The sequence below is a fragment of the Nakaseomyces glabratus genome, chromosome M (genome assembly GCF_010111755.1).
Source record: "Nakaseomyces glabratus chromosome M, complete sequence".
In the NCBI taxonomy this organism is placed as follows: Eukaryota; Fungi; Ascomycota; class Saccharomycetes; order Saccharomycetales; family Saccharomycetaceae; genus Nakaseomyces; species Nakaseomyces glabratus.
Window position 1 is genome coordinate 1,174,816 of NC_088963.1, and position 24,175 is coordinate 1,198,990.

The following is a 24,175-nucleotide window of genomic DNA, read 5'->3' on the forward strand; positions in this document are numbered from 1 at the left end:
TTGAAAGGGTCTAGCATAATTGCAAAAGCGATGCTCTCTCAATTGTGTCTTCATAACAGAAGGGGTGGCAATACTTTCCCAATACCGTCTTCTCTCTCTAAGGTACTACATGCAGACCATCAATTTGGGCTTGCAAGTACCCTAATTTTAATTAAATATCAATTGTGAATGGGGAAAAAAAAAGGTATATAAGCTGGGTATAGTTTTCTTGCATTTGGTACATTTCTCATTCACAATTTATATACAATTGTATACTACTACAACAACTACAAACTAAATACACAAGACAAAAAAAATTACAATGGCTGCTCCTCAAGTTAACGAAAAGTTCGATGTCAAGGACATCAAGTTCCAATACATTGATTTCGATCAATCTGTGTCCCACGATGCCTGTGCTATGCCAAGCACCACTTCCTGGTCCGACTTCTTGGCCAAGAACAAGACTGTCGTCATCACTGGTGCCCCAGCTGCTTTCTCCCCAACTTGTTCCATCAGCCACATCCCAGGCTACATCTCCAAGCTGAGCGACCTGGAAGCCAAGGGCGTTGACCAAGTTGTTGTTGTCACCGTTGACAACCCATTCGCCAACGAGGCCTGGGCCAAGAACTTGGGTGTGCAAAACACCAAGCACATCAAGTTCGCCACCGACGCCGGTGCCGAGCTGGTCAGACACTTGGGCTACGAGTTGAAGGTCGGCGAAGGTGTCTACTGGAGTGGTAGATGGACCGTCATTGTCAAGGACGGTGTTGTTGTCTACGCCGGCAACGAGTCCAACCCAGCCTCCGATGTCACCGTCTCCTCTGTTGAAGAAGCTTTGAAGCATTTGTAAATACGCAATGTATAAGATAGATATTCGCTAATAAATTTTATGAAACTTTAAATTAAAACCTCTCGCTCCTACCCGCAGCCCTAAGGTAAAAAAAGAGTGCTTAGTGGGATTACTTGAGCAAAATGGGTCTGCCAGGTTTGCTAGATTTGTAGCTTTATAGAATTGCAGATAGTAAAAAATAAAAAACATGAATTTTGTTTATTGTTTCACGAAAAAATGTTATAATTAAAACTCTATGTAGTTGAATATCAAACACGTACACACACTGCTTTCTCTTTTTTTTTCCATTATATCTGTATAAGAAATAAATTAAGTTAAAAAAAAGAATAAGAAAAATTTAGAAAAAAATTAAACCTTGAGATTGTGAGAACACAACGGCTCAAGTCAAATTTAATATCCCATAATTAAAAAATTTGTTGATTAGAAAAAATTGTCTTTTAAGCTCTATAAGGAGGTTAAAATTACAACAACAAAGCAGCGGCACCAGCGAACAAAGCACCGGCAGCTGGTAGAGCCTTAGCGGCAGCACCAGTGTAAGAGGTGACAGTCTTGGTGGAAGAGTGAGCAGAGGTACCAGACTTGGTCATGGTAGTGTTGTGGTAAGCAGAAGAGGATGGAGCTGGCTTACCGGTGGTTGGAGCTGGCTTAGCAGTAGAGTTGTGAGCAGCGGTGGTGGTCTCAATTGGGCACCAGGTGGTGTACTTGGTGACAACGTCGTTGACGGTGACGGTAGCAGTGGAAACCCAAGCTGGGGAGACGTGTTCGGAACAGATGTGTTCTTCACAGTCGGTGATGGTGACCAAAGTGGTGGTGTGTTGAGTAGCAGTAGCGGTGGTGATGTTAGCTTGAGCAGAGGCAACAGCGGCGACGGCAGCGACGGAAGCGACAGTAGAGAATTGCATTGTTAAGTTTTTTTAGTTTAGTTAAAAGCGAATGGACAGAAGATTAATGTTCTTGGTTTCTTTTATTTTTGTATTATAAGAAGCGAAATGAAAATCTGATAAAACTTGAAATAAACAGCTCCTTATATATCCAAATTTTTCAAAGTTTGGGTTCCTTGTTGCAAGAGTAAACAACCCCTTCCCGCACTAACCCAATGTTCAGCACTTGTTTATTCAATTATCCAGCTTCAAAGTTACAGCAGGGGGGGGGATTCAAGCTCGAGAAGAAAAAAATTTTCACGCAGCACAGAAGGTATTTTTGGCGTTGGTCCTGCGTAATATTCTGTGTACCTTTGTCTGTGGGGATTTTCCAACATTTTTGACAACACCAGCACTGCCACTGCCACTGACACTTTCAAAAAGAGCAAAGGCTGGTCTCCCAAGTTTCTAAGTACTCTCAGTAGATTTCTTCGAGTGGGTTTGGAAGGGAGGGAGGGGGCCGTGTTTCAGACAACAGCACGCACAAACACGGTCTGGGCTTTTTCCATTCTGGAACTCTGTACTTCTGGGAATCGGGAAGCGGGAATCGCGGTATTTTCTTTGGGTCTCGAGATTCCAGAACCCGCAAAACTAAACCGGTTAGGGCCTGTGCACGCGTTTCTTAGGATGAAATTTTTTTCTTCTTCTAATATAAACACCCGCACATCCACACAGGAGAGGGTGGAAACGGGTGGGAACGGTGGGTAACGGTGGGAAAAACGCGGTGGCTGGGCCCCCCTTGAGTCAAGGAGCGCACCCTCCCAAAGTGGGACCCGCGTTTTCTGCTCGTGCGGAACTCCCTGGCTAAAAATACTTGCCCAATTCGGTAGCAAAGGGCCCCTCCCCCCTTCCTTGCTGGGTCCTTGAAGAAGGCTGTCATGGATGACTAACAGCTTCTAAATATAGTAGTTTTTTTGCAAGCCACGGGACCAGTTCGCGTTACCGTTCTGGGAATGGGGACAGCGTGTTCTGATCGGAGTTAGTAAATTAGTGAATCAAACACGAGATGTTCAAAGGATAAACGCGTTCGCTTAAAAAGAATTCTAATTGAGTTACGCGTTTTGCTATCTTATAGATTCTCAGGATCTTCTTTTTTTTGGCGTTTGCATTACTTGATGCCAGAACGTTCCCAGGATAGCAACGAATTGTATCCATACTTGCGTTTTGGCATTGGCTTGATGTGGTTGGCATAGCTGTTGCTATTGTTGGTGTAGCTGTTGTCATTGCTGTTTCTGCTGCTTTATCTGCTACTTTATCTGCTACTTTATCTGCTATTGCTTTATTTGCGATTGATGTCTACTGTCAGCGTTGCCGACCGTTCCATGCTCCAGATCTAGCCGCCTTTCCTTGATGCTGAGACAAGATTTTCATCACGTCAGTTGTGACTACATCATATGATTTACGTTTTACGCGATTGACATTTTTTTTTTGAATTTTTATCTTTTTTACAAAATGACGTCATTTTCATTTGCTTGCCGTGCCCCATCAAGTCTTTGCTACTTCCTGTTCGGACCATTTACTAACTTCATACTCACTTACAGGTGGAGAGAGACAAGTGATAAGGATGATCAAAAATCAAGTTCACACGGTTCAGAACTGATTAAGATGTTCAGAGACGAGGGAAAAAAAATTTTTTTTCAGAGGTCTTCATTCTGATCACTCTCATGGGAAAATGTTAGCTGGATTCTGTACTGCACAAAGGTACAAAGTACGATAAATTATATTCCCCTTACCCTCCCCCTCCCCTTGTTATCTCAGATTTAAGTTTTTTTTCTCTAGGGCCTAAAAAGTTGATTTCATGGGGGATTGCCCATATGACAGGAAAAATTTAAATTTTAAGAGAACGTTGTTGTGCATTTTCTTAATAGCCTTGTGATTTTATATTGAAGGGACTGGACATAGCGATTAAAAATTACCAATACCTTCTATTGATTAAGCCTCTCTATCCATATTTATTTCACCTCAGTAGCAACAAAAGGATACAAATATAAACTTCTTGGATATACTACACTATACACCCAAAGATAATAGCGACAACAGTGAATAAAAAAAGGAACTATTAATTAAATAGGAACACCAGAAAGAAATAATGGCTACTAATGAAGAGTTCATAAGAACCCAGATATTCGGCACAGTCTTCGAGATAACTAACCGTTACTCAGACTTGAACCCCGTTGGTATGGGTGCCTTCGGGCTGGTGTGCTCGGCTACAGACACTTTGACTAACCAACAAGTGGCAATCAAGAAGATCATGAAGCCTTTCGCCACAGCGGTGCTGGCCAAGAGAACCTACAGAGAATTGAAACTTCTGAAACATCTGAGACATGAAAACTTGATCTGTCTCCAGGATATCTTCCTGTCGCCACTCGAGGATATATACTTCGTCACCGAGCTGCAGGGAACTGATCTCCACCGCTTACTACAAACCAGACCTCTAGAGAAGCAATTCGTACAGTACTTCCATTATCAGATATTGAGAGGTCTGAAATACGTTCACTCAGCAGGAGTAGTCCACAGAGATTTGAAACCAAGCAATATCCTAATCAATGAAAACTGTGACCTGAAGATCTGTGATTTCGGACTTGCAAGAATCCAGGACCCACAGATGACAGGCTACGTCTCCACAAGATACTACAGAGCCCCCGAAATCATGTTAACTTGGCAGAAATACGACGTCGAGGTCGACATATGGTCCGCAGGGTGCATCTTTGCCGAGATGATAGAAGGTAAACCTTTGTTTCCAGGTAAAGACCACGTCCACCAATTCTCCATCATTACTGATCTGTTGGGTTCTCCTCCAAGTGATGTCATTGACACCATCTGTTCTGAAAACACATTGAAGTTCGTCACTTCTTTACCACATAGAGACCCTATTCCATTCTCTGAAAGATTCAAGACTGTCGAGCCGGACGCAGTTGACCTACTGGAAAAAATGCTGGTATTTGATCCAAAGAAGAGAATTACCGCAGCAGATGCATTGGCTCATCCATATCTAGCACCATATCACGATCCTACCGACGAACCGGTAGCAGAGGCAAAGTTTGACTGGCATTTCAATGATGCAGATCTACCAGTAGACACATGGAGAGTTATGATGTACTCAGAAATACTGGACTTCCATAAAATCGGAGGCACAGATGGTCAAATCGATACATCCGCAACTTTCGATGACCAAGTTGCAGCTGCTACGGTAGCTGCTGCTCAAGCCCAAGCACATGCATTGGCACAAGCCCAGATGTCTCAGAATATGATTGACCCAAACCAACTTCTAAATGAAGATGGTACACCAGTGAGTGGAAGCATAGCAGAGAACAGCTCGAATTCTGCAACAACTAACCTAAACGGTGCTGCTGCAGGTATGAACAGTGCAAGTGATACTATCAATGAGTATGCTAATCAAGCAGTGCATTTTGCAAATGAATTCCAACAATAACTTACATATAAAATTTAATTATTCGTCTTCCTAATTTTTTTTCTCATTAATACCACATTTTTGTTACCGGTTGTATGCATATATTACTTGTTGCGCTTTGATTACTTCTTTGTTTTTCTTTTCTTCATTGAGATATGAACTGGTCTTTGTTTTACTCAATTAAGACATTTTTTGCATACAAACAAGAGCATTATTAGTATCATATCAACAATGTCTATTTTTACAGATTTTATATCTACATACCCTTAGCGAATATTTCATTTTCATAAAAGCCAATTCTATACAGCCACAATATCATTACAATAAATAAAAACTACTGTGTGTAGTTTAGCTGAAGTAAATGAGCTCATATATGACTACCTGCAACTAAATCGGAAATAGTCCTCCAAAACGTTATTAGTCGACGAACAAAAAAGAAATAAAAAATGGTATAAAACTGGAAGATACTTATTAGTAATAATTGCAACTCATTAATGCAATTTTCTCATAAATGCAGATTTCTATTAGAATATATGCGTGTTTAGTTAAAATTATGTCTAGATACTACAGAACATTAATTTAAGTTTCTCATTGCGCATCTTTCCCGGTGAAATAACGCTTTTCCTCTTTTGTTGCTCCTTCGTTCTCTTTATCAGTATCTTCATGGTCTGCAACTTCTTCTACATTATCAGGGTTTGACAAAAGAGTTGTGGGCTTCAGACCAAGACTGAAAAGGGCTGTGCCAATAGCTTTATCGGTTGAACCACTATTTTTCAGGTCTTGTGTAGGCTTGACAATATCATTGCCTTTATCTTTATTTTTCTTACTTATATTCTGGAAATACTCTTTCCACGTAGACCATATCTTTTGAGGCTCTTTTCCATTTGATCCAGACCTAGAAGAATTATCCTTAGTATCTGCTAAACTGTTTGAGGATTTATTACTACTTGAATCGGCAAGCTTGGCTTGACTTGAATTATTGCTAATATTATTTGACGGAGTAGTGTTCTTTTTCAAATTCTGGAAAGTTGCTGCTATCTTCTTTTGAAATTCCGCAAATGGATCCTTTTCATTGCATATATGCTTTGGTGTAAACAGGTCAAAGAGTCTATCATCTGTTACTTTATTAAACAGATTGAAGTTCTGGGTTTCTTTCCATTTTTTAACCCAGTTAATATTGAAGGAATTTATTGGAGCATTGTTCACAAACTCATCTGGTAGAGACTTCATGGCGGTCTGATTTCCCTTATGATCTTCTATGTAATCATAAAGTTTGACGCTAGATAGTAGTCCTACTAAATAATCTTCAAATTGCCATCTAATGAAATCCTCACTGCCTTCAAACTGAGAGTTTTTTGGAGTTTCGTCATCATTTTCGTTCCATGTAGTTTTAACTACATTACATATTGTGTCCATCCACTTAATATCTTGACCTGACAATTGCAGTGCGGATCCCAACTCTTTGTTCAAGAACTCCACAGTGGCATCATCTATGTTAACGAATATATCACAAATGTCCGTTTTCTGTTCTGCAAGTAACTTATTTGACGTACCTACCATAAAAAACTTGGTGGCTGGAGAACGAATCTCGCTAACTTGTTGCAGCGGAGTATAAGGAGAGAATAGCCCACCTTTTTCAAATATATGTAAAGGAAAACCCAAAAATTTTAAGACAGACAATCTATCGCTTGATTTGAATGAGTCTGCCACGGTAACGTTTTCATATGAGTTAGAGAGCACAGGAGATGCGGAAGTTTGCAAACTGGAGAGTAAATTCGGTATCAGACTTATCAGTCCAAATTGTAGGTTACATAGTGCCTCGACGTTGCTCCCATAGAAAACAATTTTCTTCTCTAAAAGCAACGCCTTCAGTAACACCAGAGCATTCCTATTGAAGTCATGTAGTATTTTGCGCAAACATAGCCCAACATAAAGTTGATTTTCTCTCTGGCTAAAGTTTGCAGGTGACGGCACATCAGAGGGCATATATGTGGCCTTAAGGCTGTCGTAAAGAGATGAGATAATAGCTCTGTCCGAGAAATCTTTTTGCCTAAAGAAAGCGTTCGTTACAATGCTTAGTTTATCTTTAATCTGCCCAAATATCGGTTCAAAAGAAATCACTACTACTGCTTTTTGTACAGTTGATCTTGTGACGTCCTCATCCTTCGCTATCAGCTCATCTGATTTTATCTGTCTGGAGCAAGAGATTGCAAAAACCGTGGTGTAGTTCTCAGAGTTTTCCCCTAGCTCGTTACTAGAGTTTGAAGGAGGCGAACACTTGTTTACGCTGTCGTAGAGCAAAGTAAAATAGGTAAATGTCTCCTTGAAAGAGTGGGACCCATCAGGTAGTGCCTGGAAGGGCAAATTCGGCCATAGGTGCTGAGAGTCTATTCCTGTGTCATCCAGCCCTTCCCAGTACTCCACTTCAGGCCCACGTTTGTGGTGAAAATCCACCAGACACACACCAAGGATAGCACTGCTATCCGAATGCATTGTAATTTTTTGTATATTATGTCCTTTCCTAAGGTTAAAAGAAAGGTCAGAGTATCCAATTGATTAGACCCAGCAGTATAGATCGATTAGCAGACAGTAGCTTCACAGCGATATAGATGAATCCAACAAAAGTATATGGTTAGAGGGCATTCCTTGAGTACAGCTCCAGCTACTATTATTCTGCCAGACTTTCCAGCTGAAATGCGATGCGATGAGCTCACTGTGGATGTTATAGTTGTCTACGTTTATAATCATGTGATTTGAGTATTTAATGATATATCACGTTATTTATCCCCTATTTTTCGTGTAAAATTATTGCTAGGGTTTTACAGAAGTGATTAGTAGTGGAATTTAGGGTTGTTTCATACAATAATCGTAAAGCCCTAAGCAATTGCCCACATACCCTAACCGCTACCAATTCCAGGCCAAATTGGCGTACTTTACAGACATCGAAGTTGTATAAACCATAACCGTTGTTTAACTTAGTAAAATTATATATTTTATGGTTGTAGCCTTCTCACAGATGTAGAGAGCAATAGTGCGAGGCCATATATTTCATTCTTTCGTTATTCCTCTTGTCTGCAGGTTGAATTTCTGTTAATACCACCAATAATTAATATCGCAAGTGCTAAAGCATATTGGTACGTTAGCAAATGGTGTGTAGAATAGTATTCACCCTTAGTGCACTGTACTGACCTTGGCAGGGGGGAGGGGCTAACGCAAAGAATGTTGCAACTGTAGATCATTTCTAGGAACAATCTTAACGAAAATCATTCAGCACTAGGAGTGTTGGGCGAAATTGATTCCTTTCCCCTTCCTCTCTTCCCCATCGCCATAGTCATGGAACCTAACTATACATGATTCCCTCGAGGATTATATAACTTGCTTGCCACCATAAGACACTGACATAGTGCATACAGACCTTACCATTTGAAACCTGAGGAAGTACCAACTGCCCAACCACGCTCATAAGTATATAGGAAACTATGTTGGCTCGGTCTGCAGCATCGCTCTCTACCACAGCTGCCACCACTCAGAGCAATATGTCTGTGACGTCGCAGTTCATGGATGCTAACGACTGCAAGTTCATAGTCTACAAAGCGTCCCAAATCAGGCTCACCGAGATGAAACGGCTGCTCGGGGTGCTGGTGCCTAACTTGAAGAAACGGTCATCACAGAACAAGAACATTGTACCTTTAGTCACATACATGTTGCCTCTGTTGGCAGGTCCAGTGTTAAACGTTAATGCCGCCCTTAAGGAGAAGTACAATCAAATTGTGCAAGGCCAAGAGCCCACGAAGGACAACAAGGATTACGATGTGACGCCTAGAGACTGGCTCACTTACGTCATGGACTCCAATACACAGAACCAACCTCTGGAAGGCTGTGAGCTAGTCGAGTTTAAGAAAGAATTATATGACAAGGATAAGCAGTGGCTTACAGTGACTAGATTACTTAAACTGATAGATGAAGTAATTAGTACTTATAACAACAAGTTCAAAAGCGCGAACTTACTTAAGAAGACTTACTCAAAGAGTATTGAGGACTTGATCAAACCTTCAGAATTATCTTTATGTCTTGATCTAGCAGTTCTTATAACTGACTATGAACGCGATACATCCGAGGCTTCGTTCCGTAAACTACAGTGGCAGGTTATCGAAAAATTCTTGGCTACACTGCATTCAAAAGTTGAGCCAACCCTTAAAACATACTACAAATCTCTCCTGGCTTACCAATCGGGCAAACTTATGCTATATAAGCTGCCCTTCCCTGAATGGACTATACATAGAATGTTTGCCTTCACCGTGAGAATGATTTCTTTAATGAAGTTATTTGGTTGCGAACTAAGGGTTCTGTACTATCCAAACCGTAAATATTTAAATGATCTCAAGACAAAATTGGTGTGTGAAAATGTTTACAAGTATGATTTGCTAATCACTCAGATCGAAAAATTATGCGCGGATCCACTCTACCAGATAAAAGAATCAAAAGAAATGATGCAATTTTTCCAAAAATATCCATATTCACTCCCAAAATCCTTACCTCAAAAGACTCATGAATTCTTCATCAAGAAGGTTATATCGACATGCATAAATCACTGGAATAATAACACCAAATTGGTCGAAGACTGGGTGGAAATGTGGAAGTTTTGCGACAAAAACAATTCCGCTAAGGAAAAAATTGAATCATCAAACGAGGAGCAGTTAATCAAAATGTATGACGAAAGATACACTGTTGATAAGCTAGTTTACTTGGAACATGAAGAAGAAAGAGCCAAGCTTTCAAACAAGAAAAGTATTGGAATTGTTGTTAAATCTTCAAGTTCATCGTCACCAAATAAACTGTTAAGAAAACTATCTCCAATTAGTGGAATGGCAAAGCCCAAAGTACGATCGACAAAGAGCCCTGCATCGTCGTCATCTTCTAACAGCAATTCTAATTCTGCACTGTCATCTGGTATGGCAACGCCTAAGGAGAGAAGTAGAAGATCATCAGTTGATCGGGGTTTACCTAAAGGTGGAAGGCTTCCAGGACTAACGAAAACTAACACAAATGAGAGATTGGTAGCACCGTTGATTCATATAAGTGAGACTTCATCCGTCAGTAACTCGGGAAGTAGTTCCATTAATGCATCGCCGCTGGGTTCCAGAAGAGGTTCTATTAAAGACGAATCAGCTGCCAGGAAAATGGTGATTAATAGAACTGTCGAAAGAACCCGTAGCAAGATAGGTAATAGACCCCGTTCAGCTTCATTGCAATCGAATGAAAGCGCCGCTTTGAATTCTGTTGGTATTGTGGGCAGTCCGTTGAGTAACAACAGATTACCAAAGCCTGTAAGTAACCAGTCCCAACTGCGGTCAAATTCGCTGGAATCCAATTCTGCTCTAAACAGAAAAATGGTCCAAGATACATTCAAGCATTTAATGGCGAATAATCCTAAGCCTTCGAATTTAAGCCACTCTCCAACTTCTTCACCCATGAGGCCAAGTTCTCCTATTCCAAGTAGATCAAATAGTAATAAAGTCTCAAGTACAAATAATGGGGCTATACTTTCCCCAGAACCAAAAGGTAAGAGCAAGGCAAATAACAGTAATGATAAAATTAAGACCAATGGAGTGACGAGTATTAATATCGATAACTCGGATAACGAAATAGTGCTAAAACCATTACCACATGAGTCTAAAGATACAACTACGGGTCCTGTTAGACCTGTAGATGAATCTGTCAACAACTTATCTGAAGGCACACCAGCTGGATCTGAGTCCACACCAGAATCCATGAAAAGCGCCGTAGGTATTGAAGGCTTAGACAAAGAGAACTTAAATGTAGAATCCGGAAATATGGAGTCTGGAGAGCCATCTAAGAAAGTTAGATTTGTTGGTGTGCCCCCCATGACAGAAGCAGAGAATCCAAAGCCAACAAGAAAGGGTTGGTATAAAAAACCTGCTGTACTCCATTACCCACCTGTGCCTCAGCAAGTAACTATGTTTAGAGATAGACTAAGACAAGAAGGTATGGTATTCAGAACGAGTTTAAGAGATACAGTTGCAGCAACAAGCAATGAAGTTGGCAAGAAAGGTGGTATGATGCTCAGCTTGGCGATAGATAACCCACCAGTCAAAGAAATCAGTAGCCACAGTAGATTTGCATCTAAGCTAAGAGAAAAATTGACGAGATAGAACAGTCTGTCCTACATAAATTATATAATGGAATTAGAAGTGACACATATTTCTCTCTGTAACACAATTGCATACATACATGATCATTTCCACAGCGAAGGCTGAAGAGCTAGAAAAATGCGATGAGCTTGAAAATTTACAATTCGATATAAGGATATTGGAAATAGAAGTACATGCAATAGAATACTATCGGGCAATTAAAAATAACTGAGCTGCCAAATTCATAGATATCGTTATTATGAGCTTCAGTTCTCTGTTACCACCGCCGGAGCACAGTCCTCCAGATGATGTTAATTCCAGGGAAGTTGAAATAATTACAAAAGAGCATGATTTTATTGTAAATGCACTGACTAAGAAGGAAGCAGTACATTCTAGCAATAACAATATCGGGTCATTTGTCGGCTCCCAAGTTGCTAATTTCAATGATGTTATACCTTTGAGACAAAAGGATTTTTATGGGGTGCAGGCACCTTTACCTACTACGCAAGAAATTGAGCTTTGCAAGGTACGAACACAAGAAGTGGTCAATAGACTCTTACATAAATTCACTGATAAGGGTAAAGCTGGTTATCAGAAGGATACTAGGAAGATAACTACAGGCTCTAGGATAATAACCATAGAGAGCAAGAGGCAGGATCCATTACAACCCTCAAGACAAAAAAATACAAGTAGTAAAATAGTTCTCCCTGAAGATGATGAGACTGATACTCCAATTTTACATGCCACAGATGATGCTAAGAGTAAAAGATTAACCAAGGAGGAGAGAGCCAAATGGAATATCCCAGCAGCAGTGTCTAGTTGGAAGAATCCCATGGGTTATACTGTGGGCTTGAAGCATAGAGCGGCCCATGGTAAAAAAACAGGTAATGTAGGATCAATCAATAATAAAGTATCAGATATTGTTGCTGCTTTGGATGAAACTGATCAAGAAATTAGAGAAGGTATACAGCAAGAAAATGAACTAAAGCGGAAACAGCTCAAGGAAGAAGAGAGAATCAAGGAAGAAAAGCTAAGGGCCATTGCCGAAAGATCAAAGATACAAACACAAAGTTCTGCTGTAAAGAAACGAGGATCCCGTTTTGAAGGTGGTAGACATCAGAATAAGAAGATTAAGAAAGAAGAACCCCCAATTAAATCAGCTGCGGAAAGACTTAAGGAACTTGCTTATGCTCAGGGTAGGGAAGTTAGTGAAAAAGTTATCTTAGGTGCTGCCAAAGCAACTACAACTGGAACTGGAGCAAATGTTCATTACGATTCTCGTTTGTTCAGTAAGGGTGCAAATGCGGCAGCAAAACGCAGCGAAGAGCAAGTATATGACAATCCTCTGTTTGTTCAACAGGAAATTGACAGTATATATAGAGTCAATGCAAAGAGCATTGACGAAGCCAATTCAGTGTCAGCCAGCAGGTATGGACCAATTCAATTTACGAAGGCACATTCACTAGATGATAAGAGTACGGCAAAGGATGAAGAGGAAACATAGGTTGACCGCTAAACTTAATTTCTATAAAGTTGTTCATGATACGTAATAATATATCAACTATATACTAGTTGTCCTCGCTATCCATAGGGATATCTCTAATTTCATTTTCGAATGTACTTGACTCCATATTCATCTCACTGATTTTCATTTTATTTAATTCAAATCTTTTCAATGCATTAATAAAGTTGTGGTTTCTCCGTATAGCATATTGCTCGAGCTTTTTTATTGTGCCACTGACTTTGACTGGATTAAGGATTATACCTTCACAATCTCCAATTTTATTTACTAGAGCAAGTGTGGTAAGCAAAATATTTAGATCCTCTCGGTGGCACCTCAGTATCCCTGTCGATGTGGCATTACTGAAATACTTAAGATGTAAAAGTGAAGTCAATTGGCCTGACCCCAAATCCCCGAAATTATACTGTACAACCCGCCGTATCTCCTGAAGTATTGTCTTGCTATTAATCTCGTGGTAATTTCTAGTACTTTTATGGAAGCCCATCATGACGTCGTCCATTCTGTCCAGCTCTGCTTCTGCCATTGACTCGGGTGGATAAATTATCTCAAATAGAACGTATCTGCTCTTCAAACGGACCATTTTTTATGCTTCTTGTATGAAAATATGTCTCCAGTCTGCTTGCTTTGAGTTTAAATCTTAATAGTAATAACAAACAATAGACAATTGCTCTTATTGTTCTATCTAAGGACTCTGTTCTGCTGAAGCTCATCGCATAAATAATGAAGCTCTTCTCATTGAAATTTTTCAAAAATGCGCTTCGGAGGAAAGTTTCGTGTTTCCGACTCGAAAGGACTCATATTATCTTGATCTGATCTGAAATATAACCACAGTATTTATCCGATTTCGAAGCACCACAACGTATTTCATAGCGACTTCATTAGATTTTGAGCGAGAACTGCTTTTGTGTGGTCCTCATATCATAATCATTTGTTAAAAAACAATTGGCTACATTAAAATATTTCAAGCAGCAGTAAACAGCGAGAATGGAGAATAATGGTAAGAGTCGTGGGACTCAATTGGTAGGCCAGATAGATGATCTGACAAGAGAGCTACAGGATGCGCAGAAAGTTGTTGTTTCCCGCATAAATGAGAGGAATCGTTTAGTTTCGGACATGATGGAGAGGTACAGAAGCAATCTCAGGATTTTACAAGAGCAACGTGTTACTGTTCTTTCCGAATTGGATAGGTATAAGGAGGAGGAGAGTAGAATGAAGGAGGCCTTACAAAATTTGAACTCTACGAAGGAAGAGTTCAAGAGGGAGATGGATGCATACCAGTTGAAAGCTGAAAAAATGAGGCTACAAAAGCAACAGTTGCAGAAACAATTGGATGATTTAAACAAGATGTTTGCAGACAGGGCTAATGAGATTCAGAAATACAAGGAAATGGTGACCAGGCAGAGACAATTAGATAGTCCCGAGATAAAACTGTATGAGAAACTGTTAGGGTTGCAAATCGATAAAGCGGACACACATATGCTGAAATTTACGTTTACTGACTTCGGTCGTGAAAGAGAGTATAAGTCTGTTATAGTCGATGTTTCTCAGTTGAACGACGACAGTTCACCACTGAGAATTAAAGAAATAGAGTCCGGAGTAAGTGCATCAACGGTCAATGAACTAGAAACGGTGCTGAATCAGCAAGGTATTGTTCAGTTTTTAATCGAAGTCAGAAAAGTCCTTGTTAAATCTGAGTGAAGTGTTTTAAAATATAATTTGTGATATTCATTACGCACCTTACAAATGTCCAGTCCATTGTTCTTCAATTGACATTCCTGGCTTACTGTGTGAAAGGTCACGAAGCTGCTTTCTGGGAATTTTGAAAAAAAAAATGTCAACATCGAAGAAAAAGTCTGATAATAGTGCCTGAATGTTTGGGTATTTGGTCTTCGAGTTAAATCTGGGGTACTGACAGAGCAGTGGATATATTATTTTTGTTGGTGTATCAGTTTACCAGATAAGTATTCATTCTTCGCGAATTCATAGGTGCGGAACTCAAAGTTGCAAGTTCTGCTGTTAGTTGGTCACCAATGCAAATTCTAACTTTGTTAACAAGCTTTGTGTTGGCAAATGCAGTGGTTGGTTCGCCAGGGGATCAATTGGATGAGTTCATAGATTGTATATGTGCTTGTGAGTACGATAGAAAATGTGCAGGCTCGGGGATAAATTACATTGATCCCAACACTAACGAATTCCATAATGTCAATTTTGTCTCGATGATAGACGGTCGAAAGACATTCTTGAGCTCGATGGTTTCGAAAGCCACTTTTTGGGACTGTATGTCTGAATGTGACTACGAGTGCCAGCAAATAATCACATATGACCGCATAAGAAAGAATAAGAAGATTTTGCAATTCCATGGGAAATGGCCATTTAAGAAGATAATGGGGTTCCAAGAGTTTTTTGCTAGTATATTCAGTATAGGTAATTTTATCCCCCAGTACCGTGGGTATAAGTTGATCCAGAAAAGACTGGAGCGGAACTCCAAGAGGGCTGTCACGGATGTGTTCTACGAGATGATGTTGAGAAACTATATGTGGGTGTCGATAATGGGAATGTTAGCGTGGACGTCAAGCACCGTTTTCCATCTGCGCGACTTGGTAGTTACTGAGAAGTTTGATTATTTCTTTGCAGGCGGTACCGTGCTGTCGGGCTTCCACGCGATCCTGACAAGACTGATATACAAGCATGTCGCGGAGGAGAGGAGGTACCGGTACATGAAGATTGTGAGTGGACTAGTGGTGACCATATTCACCTGCCACATACTGAGACTGTACATCGACTGGTCCTATCGCTACAACATGAAGTTCAACATATTCTTTGGTGTGTTGCAGTACATAGTCCTGATATACGTTGGGATTGATAACTACATAGAGATCCAGCGGGTACGCAACGGCAGCAAGACGGAGGACAAGTCGAAGCTGCAAGCAAGCGTGTTCAAGTTGAGCTACTTGCCAATTCTGCTGGTGCTGTTCACCTCGATGTCAATGAGTCTCGAGCTATTCGACAGGTTCTCCATCAAATGGCAGCTGGACTCGCACGCTACGTGGCATCTGCTAACCATAGTACCTAGCTGGTACCTGTTCGATTTCTTCTTGGCAGACCTAGACTTCGCGCTACACAGAAGAAACGAGTAAAAGAATATAATCCATATTTAAAACTTTATAGTACAAGATACACATGTAATTACCGATTGCAGGCATAGCTACATTCAGCCAGCCTCTTCCAAACCCTCCCATCCAACACGAAGGGATTTGCAATTCCTAACACATAAGAATATGCCAATTGGCAGGCAAACTCCGAGTGTTCCAGACAGTCAGAGCTTTCCCAGGGGGGGAGATGCCAGTATTTGCTGGCATCTTCTACTAAGGAAATATCCTTTGCAATTGGCTTATTTGTAATGACTTATATTTGTAATTGCATAATGGAAATTACCAAGAAGACCCACGCACCACACACAAAATATTTGATTGCACCCACACCTCACACTCTAGTAGAAATACGCCCTTCTCGCCCTTCCAACAGGAGTCATCGCCTCCCCCCCCCTCCATATGATGGGCATTTTCGCTGGCACAGGAGCAATGGCACAGCCTTTGATTTCCGTGTCCGTGTGATGGGGGGGTGGAATGCAAATGCCGCAGAGGATGTTCCGGTCCCTGAAAGGAGGCGCAAGCGGTTTCTTCTGAGGGCAGTCAGGGAAGAGGACAGAGGGTGATTCTTCGGAATTGCGGGGCTTTTTTTTTTCCGCCCTGGCGTTCTGCTAGTTTTTCCACAGTATAGTGCCCGTAGGAACGCTGAAAACACGTCATTTCCTTTGTGCTCTTGCCCGATCTCTCGCATCCCGATCCCATCAATTCTTGCCCATCGCCCCCCGGAAAATCCCTATTTTTCCCGGAAAAATATAATCTCCGGTGCTTCTCCAGTGAGATGTGCGCACAAATGCGGGCTCTTGTTTTGCGTCGCGGATCCTACCCCCACTTCGCCCATTGTTCTCTGTATCGGCCTGAGTCATGGGCTGGGGGGGACCCTTAGTAATTAATTTTAGAAGCCCTAGGCCTGTACTAATCCTACGATGGTATTTAAAGGCTAGCTCATCGGATGCAATTGGGAATTCAATCAAACATTAAAGACTACTCTACCACAACAACTACAAATACAACTACAACTACAAATACAAATACAAATACAACAACTCGACAATGGTTTTACAATCGCCTCAGCTTGAACAAGCTGAACTATACTCTAAAACTCCACATGCAGAGCGCAACTGCTCTATAGACTCTATCCTCAACAATTCTTCTGACAGCTTCAACATCCCTTCGCCTCCGCTATCGCCGCTGGCTGCGTCCGTGCCCACCCGCCACAGGAGGAACCTGTCGATCGACAGCCTGGACTTGAACCAGCCACAGGGCATCCAGACTATAGACCTCGACTCGCAGGACGCTAAGAAGCTCAGAGACGACATCTACGAGTACTTGACGCAGTACAGGATGATGGAGGGCTTGAAGAAGAGGTGGGAGGCGCCCAGCCCAGCTGCGTACCGCCACTACCACTACAATAGCGGTCTCGAGGCGTCACCGCAGAGACCAGTAAGGAGAACGAGGGAGATGTCCCCACCAAGGTCATACGCAGTGCCCGTGTACAACACCAGAGTCGGCCCACAGCCCCAAGGTGTTTCCCTAGGGAACAACAACTTCTTCTACAACACTAGATACCACCACTACACCCAGCTGCCACCAATTTCCCAGATCACAGGCCAGTCTGTATTGGCTAAGCCTAAGAGCGTGACAAAGCGCCACTTCGCCAGTCCCCCAAACTCGCCACCTAAGAAGAGGAAGACAGAAAGATCGCCCACAAGCTCGCAGTTCCAGCAACACCACAACCCAAACCCAAACATTGTTTCCATAAAGGCCGTTGCTAGTGTGCCACAGTACGTTCCGGGCATTTCCTGGGAGCAACTGCCAGACTACTCCCCACCACTATCTACTTTGCCCGACAACAAGTTATGTCTACGCATAGAATGGAAGGGCAACCCAATGGACCTGTCGGTTGACCCACTAAGATCGAAACTGCATCCAGCAGAGATCGTGCTCGCATCCATCCTAAGATTGCCTTGCGACTTATACTTGGACTCAAAGAAGAGATTGTTCTTGGAAAAAGTCTACAAGTTGAAGAAAGGCATGCCATTCAGAAAGACAGACGCACAGAAGGCATGCAAGATAGACGTCAACAAGGCATCGAGGCTGTTTACAGCATTCGAAAAAGTAGGCTGGCTGGAAGATCACCATTTCCAAAAGTACCTGAACGATATCCAATTATAAATTACGATTTCTTATTCGGAATTTCTAACTTCACTTTTGAATTACTTTTTTTCCCATTTTGCATCATCATTAACTCTCATCTTAATATTCTCTTACATTTGATTTTTGTTTTGTTTATTTATGTCACATTTATTGAAGTTAATTAAATTTAACTTTAAATTTAATATTTTGTTCGGTTACCTGGGAGATGCGACAGGCTCTCCCACTAGTCGTTTTCTACATATTCAATCTATTTGTCGCAATTTTTATTCTTTCTGGCATAGTTGCCAAGCACAATTGTCCTGCTATATATAATCTACAATTATAATATAATATAAATCAATATTCTTTTCAAATAAGCTTATTCTTATTATAGGGAACCTTTTTTGGTGTTGACAATGTCCGGCCAGTGTCAGCACCACGATAACTTTATTGTTACAACTTAATCTTTCCTAGATTAAATGAGGAATAGACATTTCTATTATTGAGTTAACTTACCTGAAGAATAAGGCTGTCAATTTTTGTGACTTGTATCTGTCTCGGTTGGGTGCAAAAGCTTTTCCAGTACCATGTCTGCGCTTGCGTCAATGTATTTAGTTCTGCTTGAATTAGGCCTGTAGCCATTCTGTCGAGTGCTTTCGACCACAGTGTTTACTTTATCCATCGAGCAATTCTCTTCGCTCTCAATGTAAAGCCTTTTCAATTGCAGGACAAGCAACTTCAACGTATCGTCCAGCGGCCGGAGACTTCTTAGTACACCTTCAGCGTCGTCTCCTTGCTCTTTGACAAACCTTACCAGCAGGTCTTCAAATCTGTTCAGTCTTTGTGCAACCGTCTTCAAGTCGCGTACTTTCTTCTTCAGTTGCGCATGAGTTTCAAACGCAGTTTCCAATTCGCGCACTTTGTCCTCCAACTCAATCTCCACCTGGTGTTGTAACTTTGGATCCACTACTTCTAAGTCAACTTGGTGCTTCAGTCGAAACACACCAGCATCCAGCAGCTCTTCGGGAACCCTCAACACGTTCCGCAATACGTACAGTTCCAGCTTATCAAAATTCCTGTCCACAGCGCTCTCCATAAGCGACTCAAGCTTCGCAACACCAACCCGTATCTCTTCCTCATACGATACCCCATCGACCTCACTCCGGTCCAGTAGATACTTCTCCATCGCACTGGTACACTTGTACATCGTCTCATTCACCGCATTGATAATATCATCCACCAGCGACACCGGCGGATACTCAAGGTGCTCCGTCAGCACAGAAGTAGACCTCAAACTAGGTGCAGACATCGCTCAATCCACTGCAATTGTAATCCCTCGCCCCCCAACAATACAACTCAAGCAGGCCTACCATTTCTACACATCCATTGTTTTCAATCCCAAGGCTCGAGAATCCCAATTTTCTTAGCAACTGGTGAAAAATTTCAGAAATCGAAAGTTATAAGTGAAGTTCACAAGTAGTTGCTGGGTGTCTTGAGGGCAGTTGTTACGTTAGAGGACGACTACACGCCACGCACATATTATATACAGATGAAGAAGTCGACGTTGTTATCTTTTGATGCGTTTGCGAAGACAGAGGAGGACGTGCGCATCAGGACGAGGTCCGGTGGGTTTATCACGCTGGGGTGTTTGGTGGTGACGCTGATGCTGCTGCTGAGCGAGTGGCGGGACTTCAACAGTGTTGTGACTAGACCAGAGCTGGTTATCGACCGTGACAGGTCCCTGAGACTGGACCTGAACCTGGATATTACGTTTCCTTCCATGCCGTGCGAGCTACTGACGCTGGACATCATGGATGACTCCGGCGAAGTGCAATTGGACATCATGAACGCTGGGTTTGAGAAGACTAGGCTAAGCAAAGAGGGCAAAGTTCTGGGCACCGCGGACATGAAGATCGGTGAAGCCGCAAAGAAGGACAAAGAGGCCCAACTGGCCAAGCTGGGTGCAAACTACTGTGGTAACTGTTACGGAGCCAGGGACCAAGGTAAGAACAACGACGACACCCCAAGAGACCAATGGGTCTGCTGTCAGACGTGTGACGATGTGCGCCAGGCGTACTTTGAGAAGAACTGGGCTTTCTTTGACGGTAAGGACATCGAGCAATGTGAACGTGAAGGGTACGTACAAAAGATCGCTGACCAACTACAGGAAGGTTGCAGAGTCAGTGGTTCTGCTCAATTGAATAGAATTGACGGTAACTTGCATTTTGCAGCGGGTCCCGGTTTCCAAAACATCCGTGGTCATTTCCATGACGACTCCCTGTACATCCAACACCCAAACTTGAACTTCAACCATATCATCAACCACTTGTCCTTTGGGAAAGCTGTTGAGCCAACAAAGAAGGGCAAGGTCATGGGCATCGAGAAAGTGACCGTCAACCCTCTAGACGGACACTCCATGTTCCCTCCAAGAGACGCCCACTTCCTACAGTACTCATACTACGCCAAGATTGTCCCCACCAGGTATGAGGGTCTGAACAAGAAAAACATGGTTGAGACTGCACAGTTCAGCTCCACTTTCCACATCAGACCAGTGGGCGGAGGCTCCGACGACGACCACCCTAACACCGTGCACCAGCGCGGTGGCTCCCCATCGATGTGGATCAACTTCGAAATGTCCCCATTGAAGGTGATCAATAGGGAAGAACACGGACAATCCTGGTCCGGATTCGTACTGAACTGCATCACAAGCATAGGTGGTGTGCTGGCAGTGGGAACAGTGCTAGACAAGGCATTGTACAAAGCCCAGAGGACAATCTTCCAGAAGAAAGACGTCTGATTCTAAGTCTGAATCTGAGTCCGAGCCTCACTCTGAGTGTAAAACCTTAAAGACACTCCATCTACCCAACTTTTACGTATCATACATACACTAACAGCACATGTAACCACAAGAGCTGGAGCAAGTGCCTCACCACAAGGCAAAACACCAGAAAATAGTGCTCTGTATATAGTTCAATATACCACTAATGTTATGTACACGTGACTTTTTTATTACTGAAAAATTGCTAGGCAAAGTGATTTGCAATTGCCAGGCGATGCCGGGGACTCGAGGAAAGGAACTAACGTGTCAGCATTAGCAATGGGTGGATGGAGGTGTAGGACCCTTTCCCATTGTCTCTATAAGATGATCAGCAGCTGTAAATAAGCAAGGATTAATTAGGCTGTGAAGGACCAACGAAGTCCTCGACGCTTCTATTTGTATTTAGATGTTCTCAGCCAACAGCGATACGCATGCCAGCATGTCTGCTACTACTCTGGCATCGAACTACAGTGCGCAGAGTGGGAGCACTCCAACTTTGACGCCTGTGAGTATGACAAACAAGGGTAAGGGCCAGATAGCCAGCTTAATGAACAGCAATGTCAACGAGTGGGACTCGTTGTACTACATGTGTCTGGCGATGAAGAAGCGGCTCGAATGCTTGTCCCAATTGCAGCCATACTTGAACCTGGCATACTCTTCCAGTGAACTACTTAGCGAGAGGCAATCTTTGCTTCTATCGCAGAAACAGCAGTTGCAGAACATTGCGAACTCACATTCTGGTGCTAATAATAGAAACTCCAATTTCAGCTCACACCATTACTCCAGGGATAGTCACGACAGCGCAACGCTGGGGTCCTTACAGCATAACGAGAACTCAAGGTCCAGCGCTCTTTCCACTTCGAGCATGAAGATGGACATGGCAATGATGGACGGCATCACTTACACGAATAGCAACAGAGTGGTCAGCTCCTCGAGGGATAGTGCTGCTAACTCTATGGAAGATACTTTACTTACCTTCAGCATGGGTATTTTACCAATTTCTATGGACTGTGATCCAATCACCCAACTTTCGCAATTGTTCCAGCAAGGGTCGCCACTTTGCGTGCTCTTCAACGCAGTCAAACCCCAACATAAACTCGCAGTTATCTCCTCAGATGATATGAAAATATGTAAGAAATCTATCTATGACTTCATTCTAGGTTGCAAGCAACATTTTGCCTTTAACGATGAAGAACTATTCACCATCTCAGATGTCTTCTCAAACTCTACTAATAACTTATTGAGAGTCCTGGACGTTGTACAGACACTGATGGATTCTGCACCTGAAATATTTCCATCAGTAGAAGAAATTCACAGGAGGATAATGCAAGAGCTCAACGAACAAAGCCAAAACGTTCAGCTACAGATTCAACAGAACAAAAGATATGCAGAACATTACAAAATTATCAAAGAGTTTGTCGCAACAGAAAGGAAGTATGTCCACGATCTGGAAGTTTTAGAAAGATACAGAGAACAACTTTTGGAAAGTAACTTGATAACCTCCGAAGAACTATATATGCTATTCCCCAACTTGGGAGAGGCCATTGATTTCCAAAGAAGGTTCTTAGCTTCACTAGAAATCAATGCCTTGGTAGAACCATCCAAACAAAGAATAGGCGCTCTGTTCATGCACTCAAAATACTTTTTCAAGCTATATGAGCCATGGTCCATCGGACAGAATGCCGCTATAGAATTCTTATCTTCAACTTTACAAAAAGTTTCTGAGGAAGACTTTGTCATTAAAAACAAAATGGAACTTCAATCATTCCTTTACAAACCTGTCCAAAGGCTTTGTAGGTATCCGCTATTACTAAGGGAATTAGCTCAGCAATCTGTTAATGACAAAAGTGCAAAAGAATTAGATGCAGCATTAGAAATATCCAGGAGTATAGCGAGAAGTATAAATGAAAACCAGCGGAGAACCGAAAATCATCAAGTGGTGAAAAAACTTTACGGTAGAGTTTTGAATTGGAAAGGTTACAGAATATCTAAGTTTGGTGAACTTTTATACTTTGACAAAGTGTTTATTTCCACTAGCAACTCAAGTGAACCTGAAAAAGAATTTGAAGTATATCTTTTCGAGAAGATCATTATCCTGTTCTCAGAAGTAAGTACGCCTGCTAAGAAATCTACATCGGCCTCATACATCTTGAAGAAGAGCAAATCTGGCAGCTCTAGCTCGGCTCTATCACTCAATATAATTGGTAACAATTCCAACAATTCATCTAGTTCTAGTTCTGCTCCAAATACAGAGTCAAAATTAGATTTACGTGGCCGTATCATGATTATGAACTTGAACCAAATTAATCCTGTAAATTCTCGATCCTTAAACATCACATGGGAATCAGTTAAAGAGCAAGGTAACTTTCTTCTAAAATTCAAGAACGAAGAAACAAGAGACCACTGGTGTGCTTGCTTACAATCTCTTGTAAGAGATATAAAAAGTGAATCTTTCAGAAGCACGAATAGTGCTAGCAGTGACCATTCGTCTTTTGCATCTGTGACATCACCATTGGCCACTCGTAATCCTCATGACAGCATCACATCAATGAACAGCACACATAACAAATACGTCTCTGATATATTGAGAACTAACAGTAAAAGAAGAACATCCCAATTAGAAAGTGATATGAAAACCATAAATGAAACTTACAAGAGCTCTATCCCTGATAATTCCATTTTAATTAGAATCGCATTTAATAGTGATTATTACACTGTCCTTGTAGATAAAGAAAGCTCGATCGAGAATGTGATTGATATAATAAAGAAAAAGTTAAATAGTGGTGGGGAAAAAGCCATGAGAGTTAAATATCAAGATGAAGATGGAGATTATGTTGTGCTCGAGAGCGGTGATGATTGGCTAGTGGCCAAGGACATGCTGAAGGAAAATAATGAGAGAATATTAAACGTATGGGCCATCACCAATTAATAAGAATATAGACAATTATTTTTTTACTTTTCAATAATTCATGCATTTTTATAACTGTTATAGTTCCAATAAAAAAATTTCCGATGGTAAGATAATCTTTTTAAATTCTGACTGGCAAGACACATTTATCCTTATTCTTAGCGGCATAATGATCCGCTGACGCGCCAATTTGTCCTAATTTGTCCTAAGTTCCAACACCTCAATTTCCCAAATAGGAAATTTTATTCTAAGACTTTCGTTTTTATTTAAAATGCATTTCTTTTAAAAGATATCATATATAAGATAAAAATGAGTGTGTCTAAATACTGAAG

General features: G+C 41.6%; 13 protein-coding genes across 13 annotated transcripts; 9 read left to right on the forward strand and 4 right to left on the reverse strand.

Moving 5' to 3' along the window:
- Nucleotides 1-301: 301 nt before the first annotated feature.
- On the forward strand, nt 302-829 carry AHP1 (thioredoxin peroxidase AHP1; the record flags this gene model as incomplete). Its single annotated transcript, XM_449850.1, has 1 exon — nt 302-829. One exon carries the CDS (start codon nt 302-304, stop codon nt 827-829), a length of 528 nt encoding a protein of 175 aa, XP_449850.1.
- Nucleotides 830-1,290: 461 nt separating this feature from the next.
- On the reverse strand, nt 1,291-1,731 carry CCW12 (Ccw12p; the record flags this gene model as incomplete). The annotated part of the gene is made up of 1 exon (XM_449851.1): nt 1,291-1,731. One exon carries the CDS (start codon nt 1,729-1,731, stop codon nt 1,291-1,293), a length of 441 nt encoding a protein of 146 aa, XP_449851.1.
- Nucleotides 1,732-3,838: 2,107 nt separating this feature from the next.
- Nucleotides 3,839-5,182, forward strand: HOG1 (mitogen-activated protein kinase HOG1; the record flags this gene model as incomplete). The annotated part of the gene is made up of 1 exon (XM_449852.1): nt 3,839-5,182. One exon carries the CDS (start codon nt 3,839-3,841, stop codon nt 5,180-5,182), a length of 1,344 nt encoding a protein of 447 aa, XP_449852.1.
- A 567-nt stretch (nt 5,183-5,749) lies between these two features.
- On the reverse strand, nt 5,750-7,654 carry AVL9 (Avl9p; the record flags this gene model as incomplete). The annotated part of the gene is made up of 1 exon (XM_449853.1): nt 5,750-7,654. One exon carries the CDS (start codon nt 7,652-7,654, stop codon nt 5,750-5,752), a length of 1,905 nt encoding a protein of 634 aa, XP_449853.1.
- Nucleotides 7,655-8,640: 986 nt separating this feature from the next.
- On the forward strand, nt 8,641-11,334 carry GIP4 (protein phosphatase regulator GIP4; the record flags this gene model as incomplete). The annotated part of the gene is made up of 1 exon (XM_449854.1): nt 8,641-11,334. One exon carries the CDS (start codon nt 8,641-8,643, stop codon nt 11,332-11,334), a length of 2,694 nt encoding a protein of 897 aa, XP_449854.1.
- Nucleotides 11,335-11,572: 238 nt separating this feature from the next.
- PRP45 (mRNA splicing protein PRP45) lies at nt 11,573-12,817 on the forward strand (the record flags this gene model as incomplete). The annotated part of the gene is made up of 1 exon (XM_449855.1): nt 11,573-12,817. The coding sequence occupies one exon, from the start codon at nt 11,573-11,575 to the stop codon at nt 12,815-12,817; it is 1,245 nt and encodes a 414-aa protein (XP_449855.1).
- Nucleotides 12,818-12,881: 64 nt separating this feature from the next.
- On the reverse strand, nt 12,882-13,415 carry POP5 (RNA-binding protein POP5; the record flags this gene model as incomplete). The annotated part of the gene is made up of 1 exon (XM_449856.1): nt 12,882-13,415. The coding sequence occupies one exon, from the start codon at nt 13,413-13,415 to the stop codon at nt 12,882-12,884; it is 534 nt and encodes a 177-aa protein (XP_449856.1).
- A 404-nt stretch (nt 13,416-13,819) lies between these two features.
- Nucleotides 13,820-14,533, forward strand: SPC25 (kinetochore-associated Ndc80 complex subunit SPC25; the record flags this gene model as incomplete). Its single annotated transcript, XM_449857.1, has 1 exon — nt 13,820-14,533. One exon carries the CDS (start codon nt 13,820-13,822, stop codon nt 14,531-14,533), a length of 714 nt encoding a protein of 237 aa, XP_449857.1.
- Nucleotides 14,534-14,865: 332 nt separating this feature from the next.
- On the forward strand, nt 14,866-15,972 carry PER1 (Per1p; the record flags this gene model as incomplete). Its single annotated transcript, XM_449858.1, has 1 exon — nt 14,866-15,972. One exon carries the CDS (start codon nt 14,866-14,868, stop codon nt 15,970-15,972), a length of 1,107 nt encoding a protein of 368 aa, XP_449858.1.
- Nucleotides 15,973-17,034: 1,062 nt separating this feature from the next.
- Nucleotides 17,035-18,156, forward strand: FUN19 (Fun19p; the record flags this gene model as incomplete). Its single annotated transcript, XM_449859.1, has 1 exon — nt 17,035-18,156. One exon carries the CDS (start codon nt 17,035-17,037, stop codon nt 18,154-18,156), a length of 1,122 nt encoding a protein of 373 aa, XP_449859.1.
- A 493-nt stretch (nt 18,157-18,649) lies between these two features.
- Nucleotides 18,650-19,426, reverse strand: MTW1 (MIND complex subunit MTW1; the record flags this gene model as incomplete). The annotated part of the gene is made up of 1 exon (XM_449860.1): nt 18,650-19,426. One exon carries the CDS (start codon nt 19,424-19,426, stop codon nt 18,650-18,652), a length of 777 nt encoding a protein of 258 aa, XP_449860.1.
- A 240-nt stretch (nt 19,427-19,666) lies between these two features.
- Nucleotides 19,667-20,914, forward strand: ERV46 (retrograde cargo receptor ERV46; the record flags this gene model as incomplete). Its single annotated transcript, XM_449861.1, has 1 exon — nt 19,667-20,914. One exon carries the CDS (start codon nt 19,667-19,669, stop codon nt 20,912-20,914), a length of 1,248 nt encoding a protein of 415 aa, XP_449861.1.
- Nucleotides 20,915-21,341: 427 nt separating this feature from the next.
- On the forward strand, nt 21,342-23,864 carry CDC24 (Rho family guanine nucleotide exchange factor CDC24; the record flags this gene model as incomplete). Its single annotated transcript, XM_449862.1, has 1 exon — nt 21,342-23,864. One exon carries the CDS (start codon nt 21,342-21,344, stop codon nt 23,862-23,864), a length of 2,523 nt encoding a protein of 840 aa, XP_449862.1.
- Nucleotides 23,865-24,175: the final 311 nt, after the last annotated feature.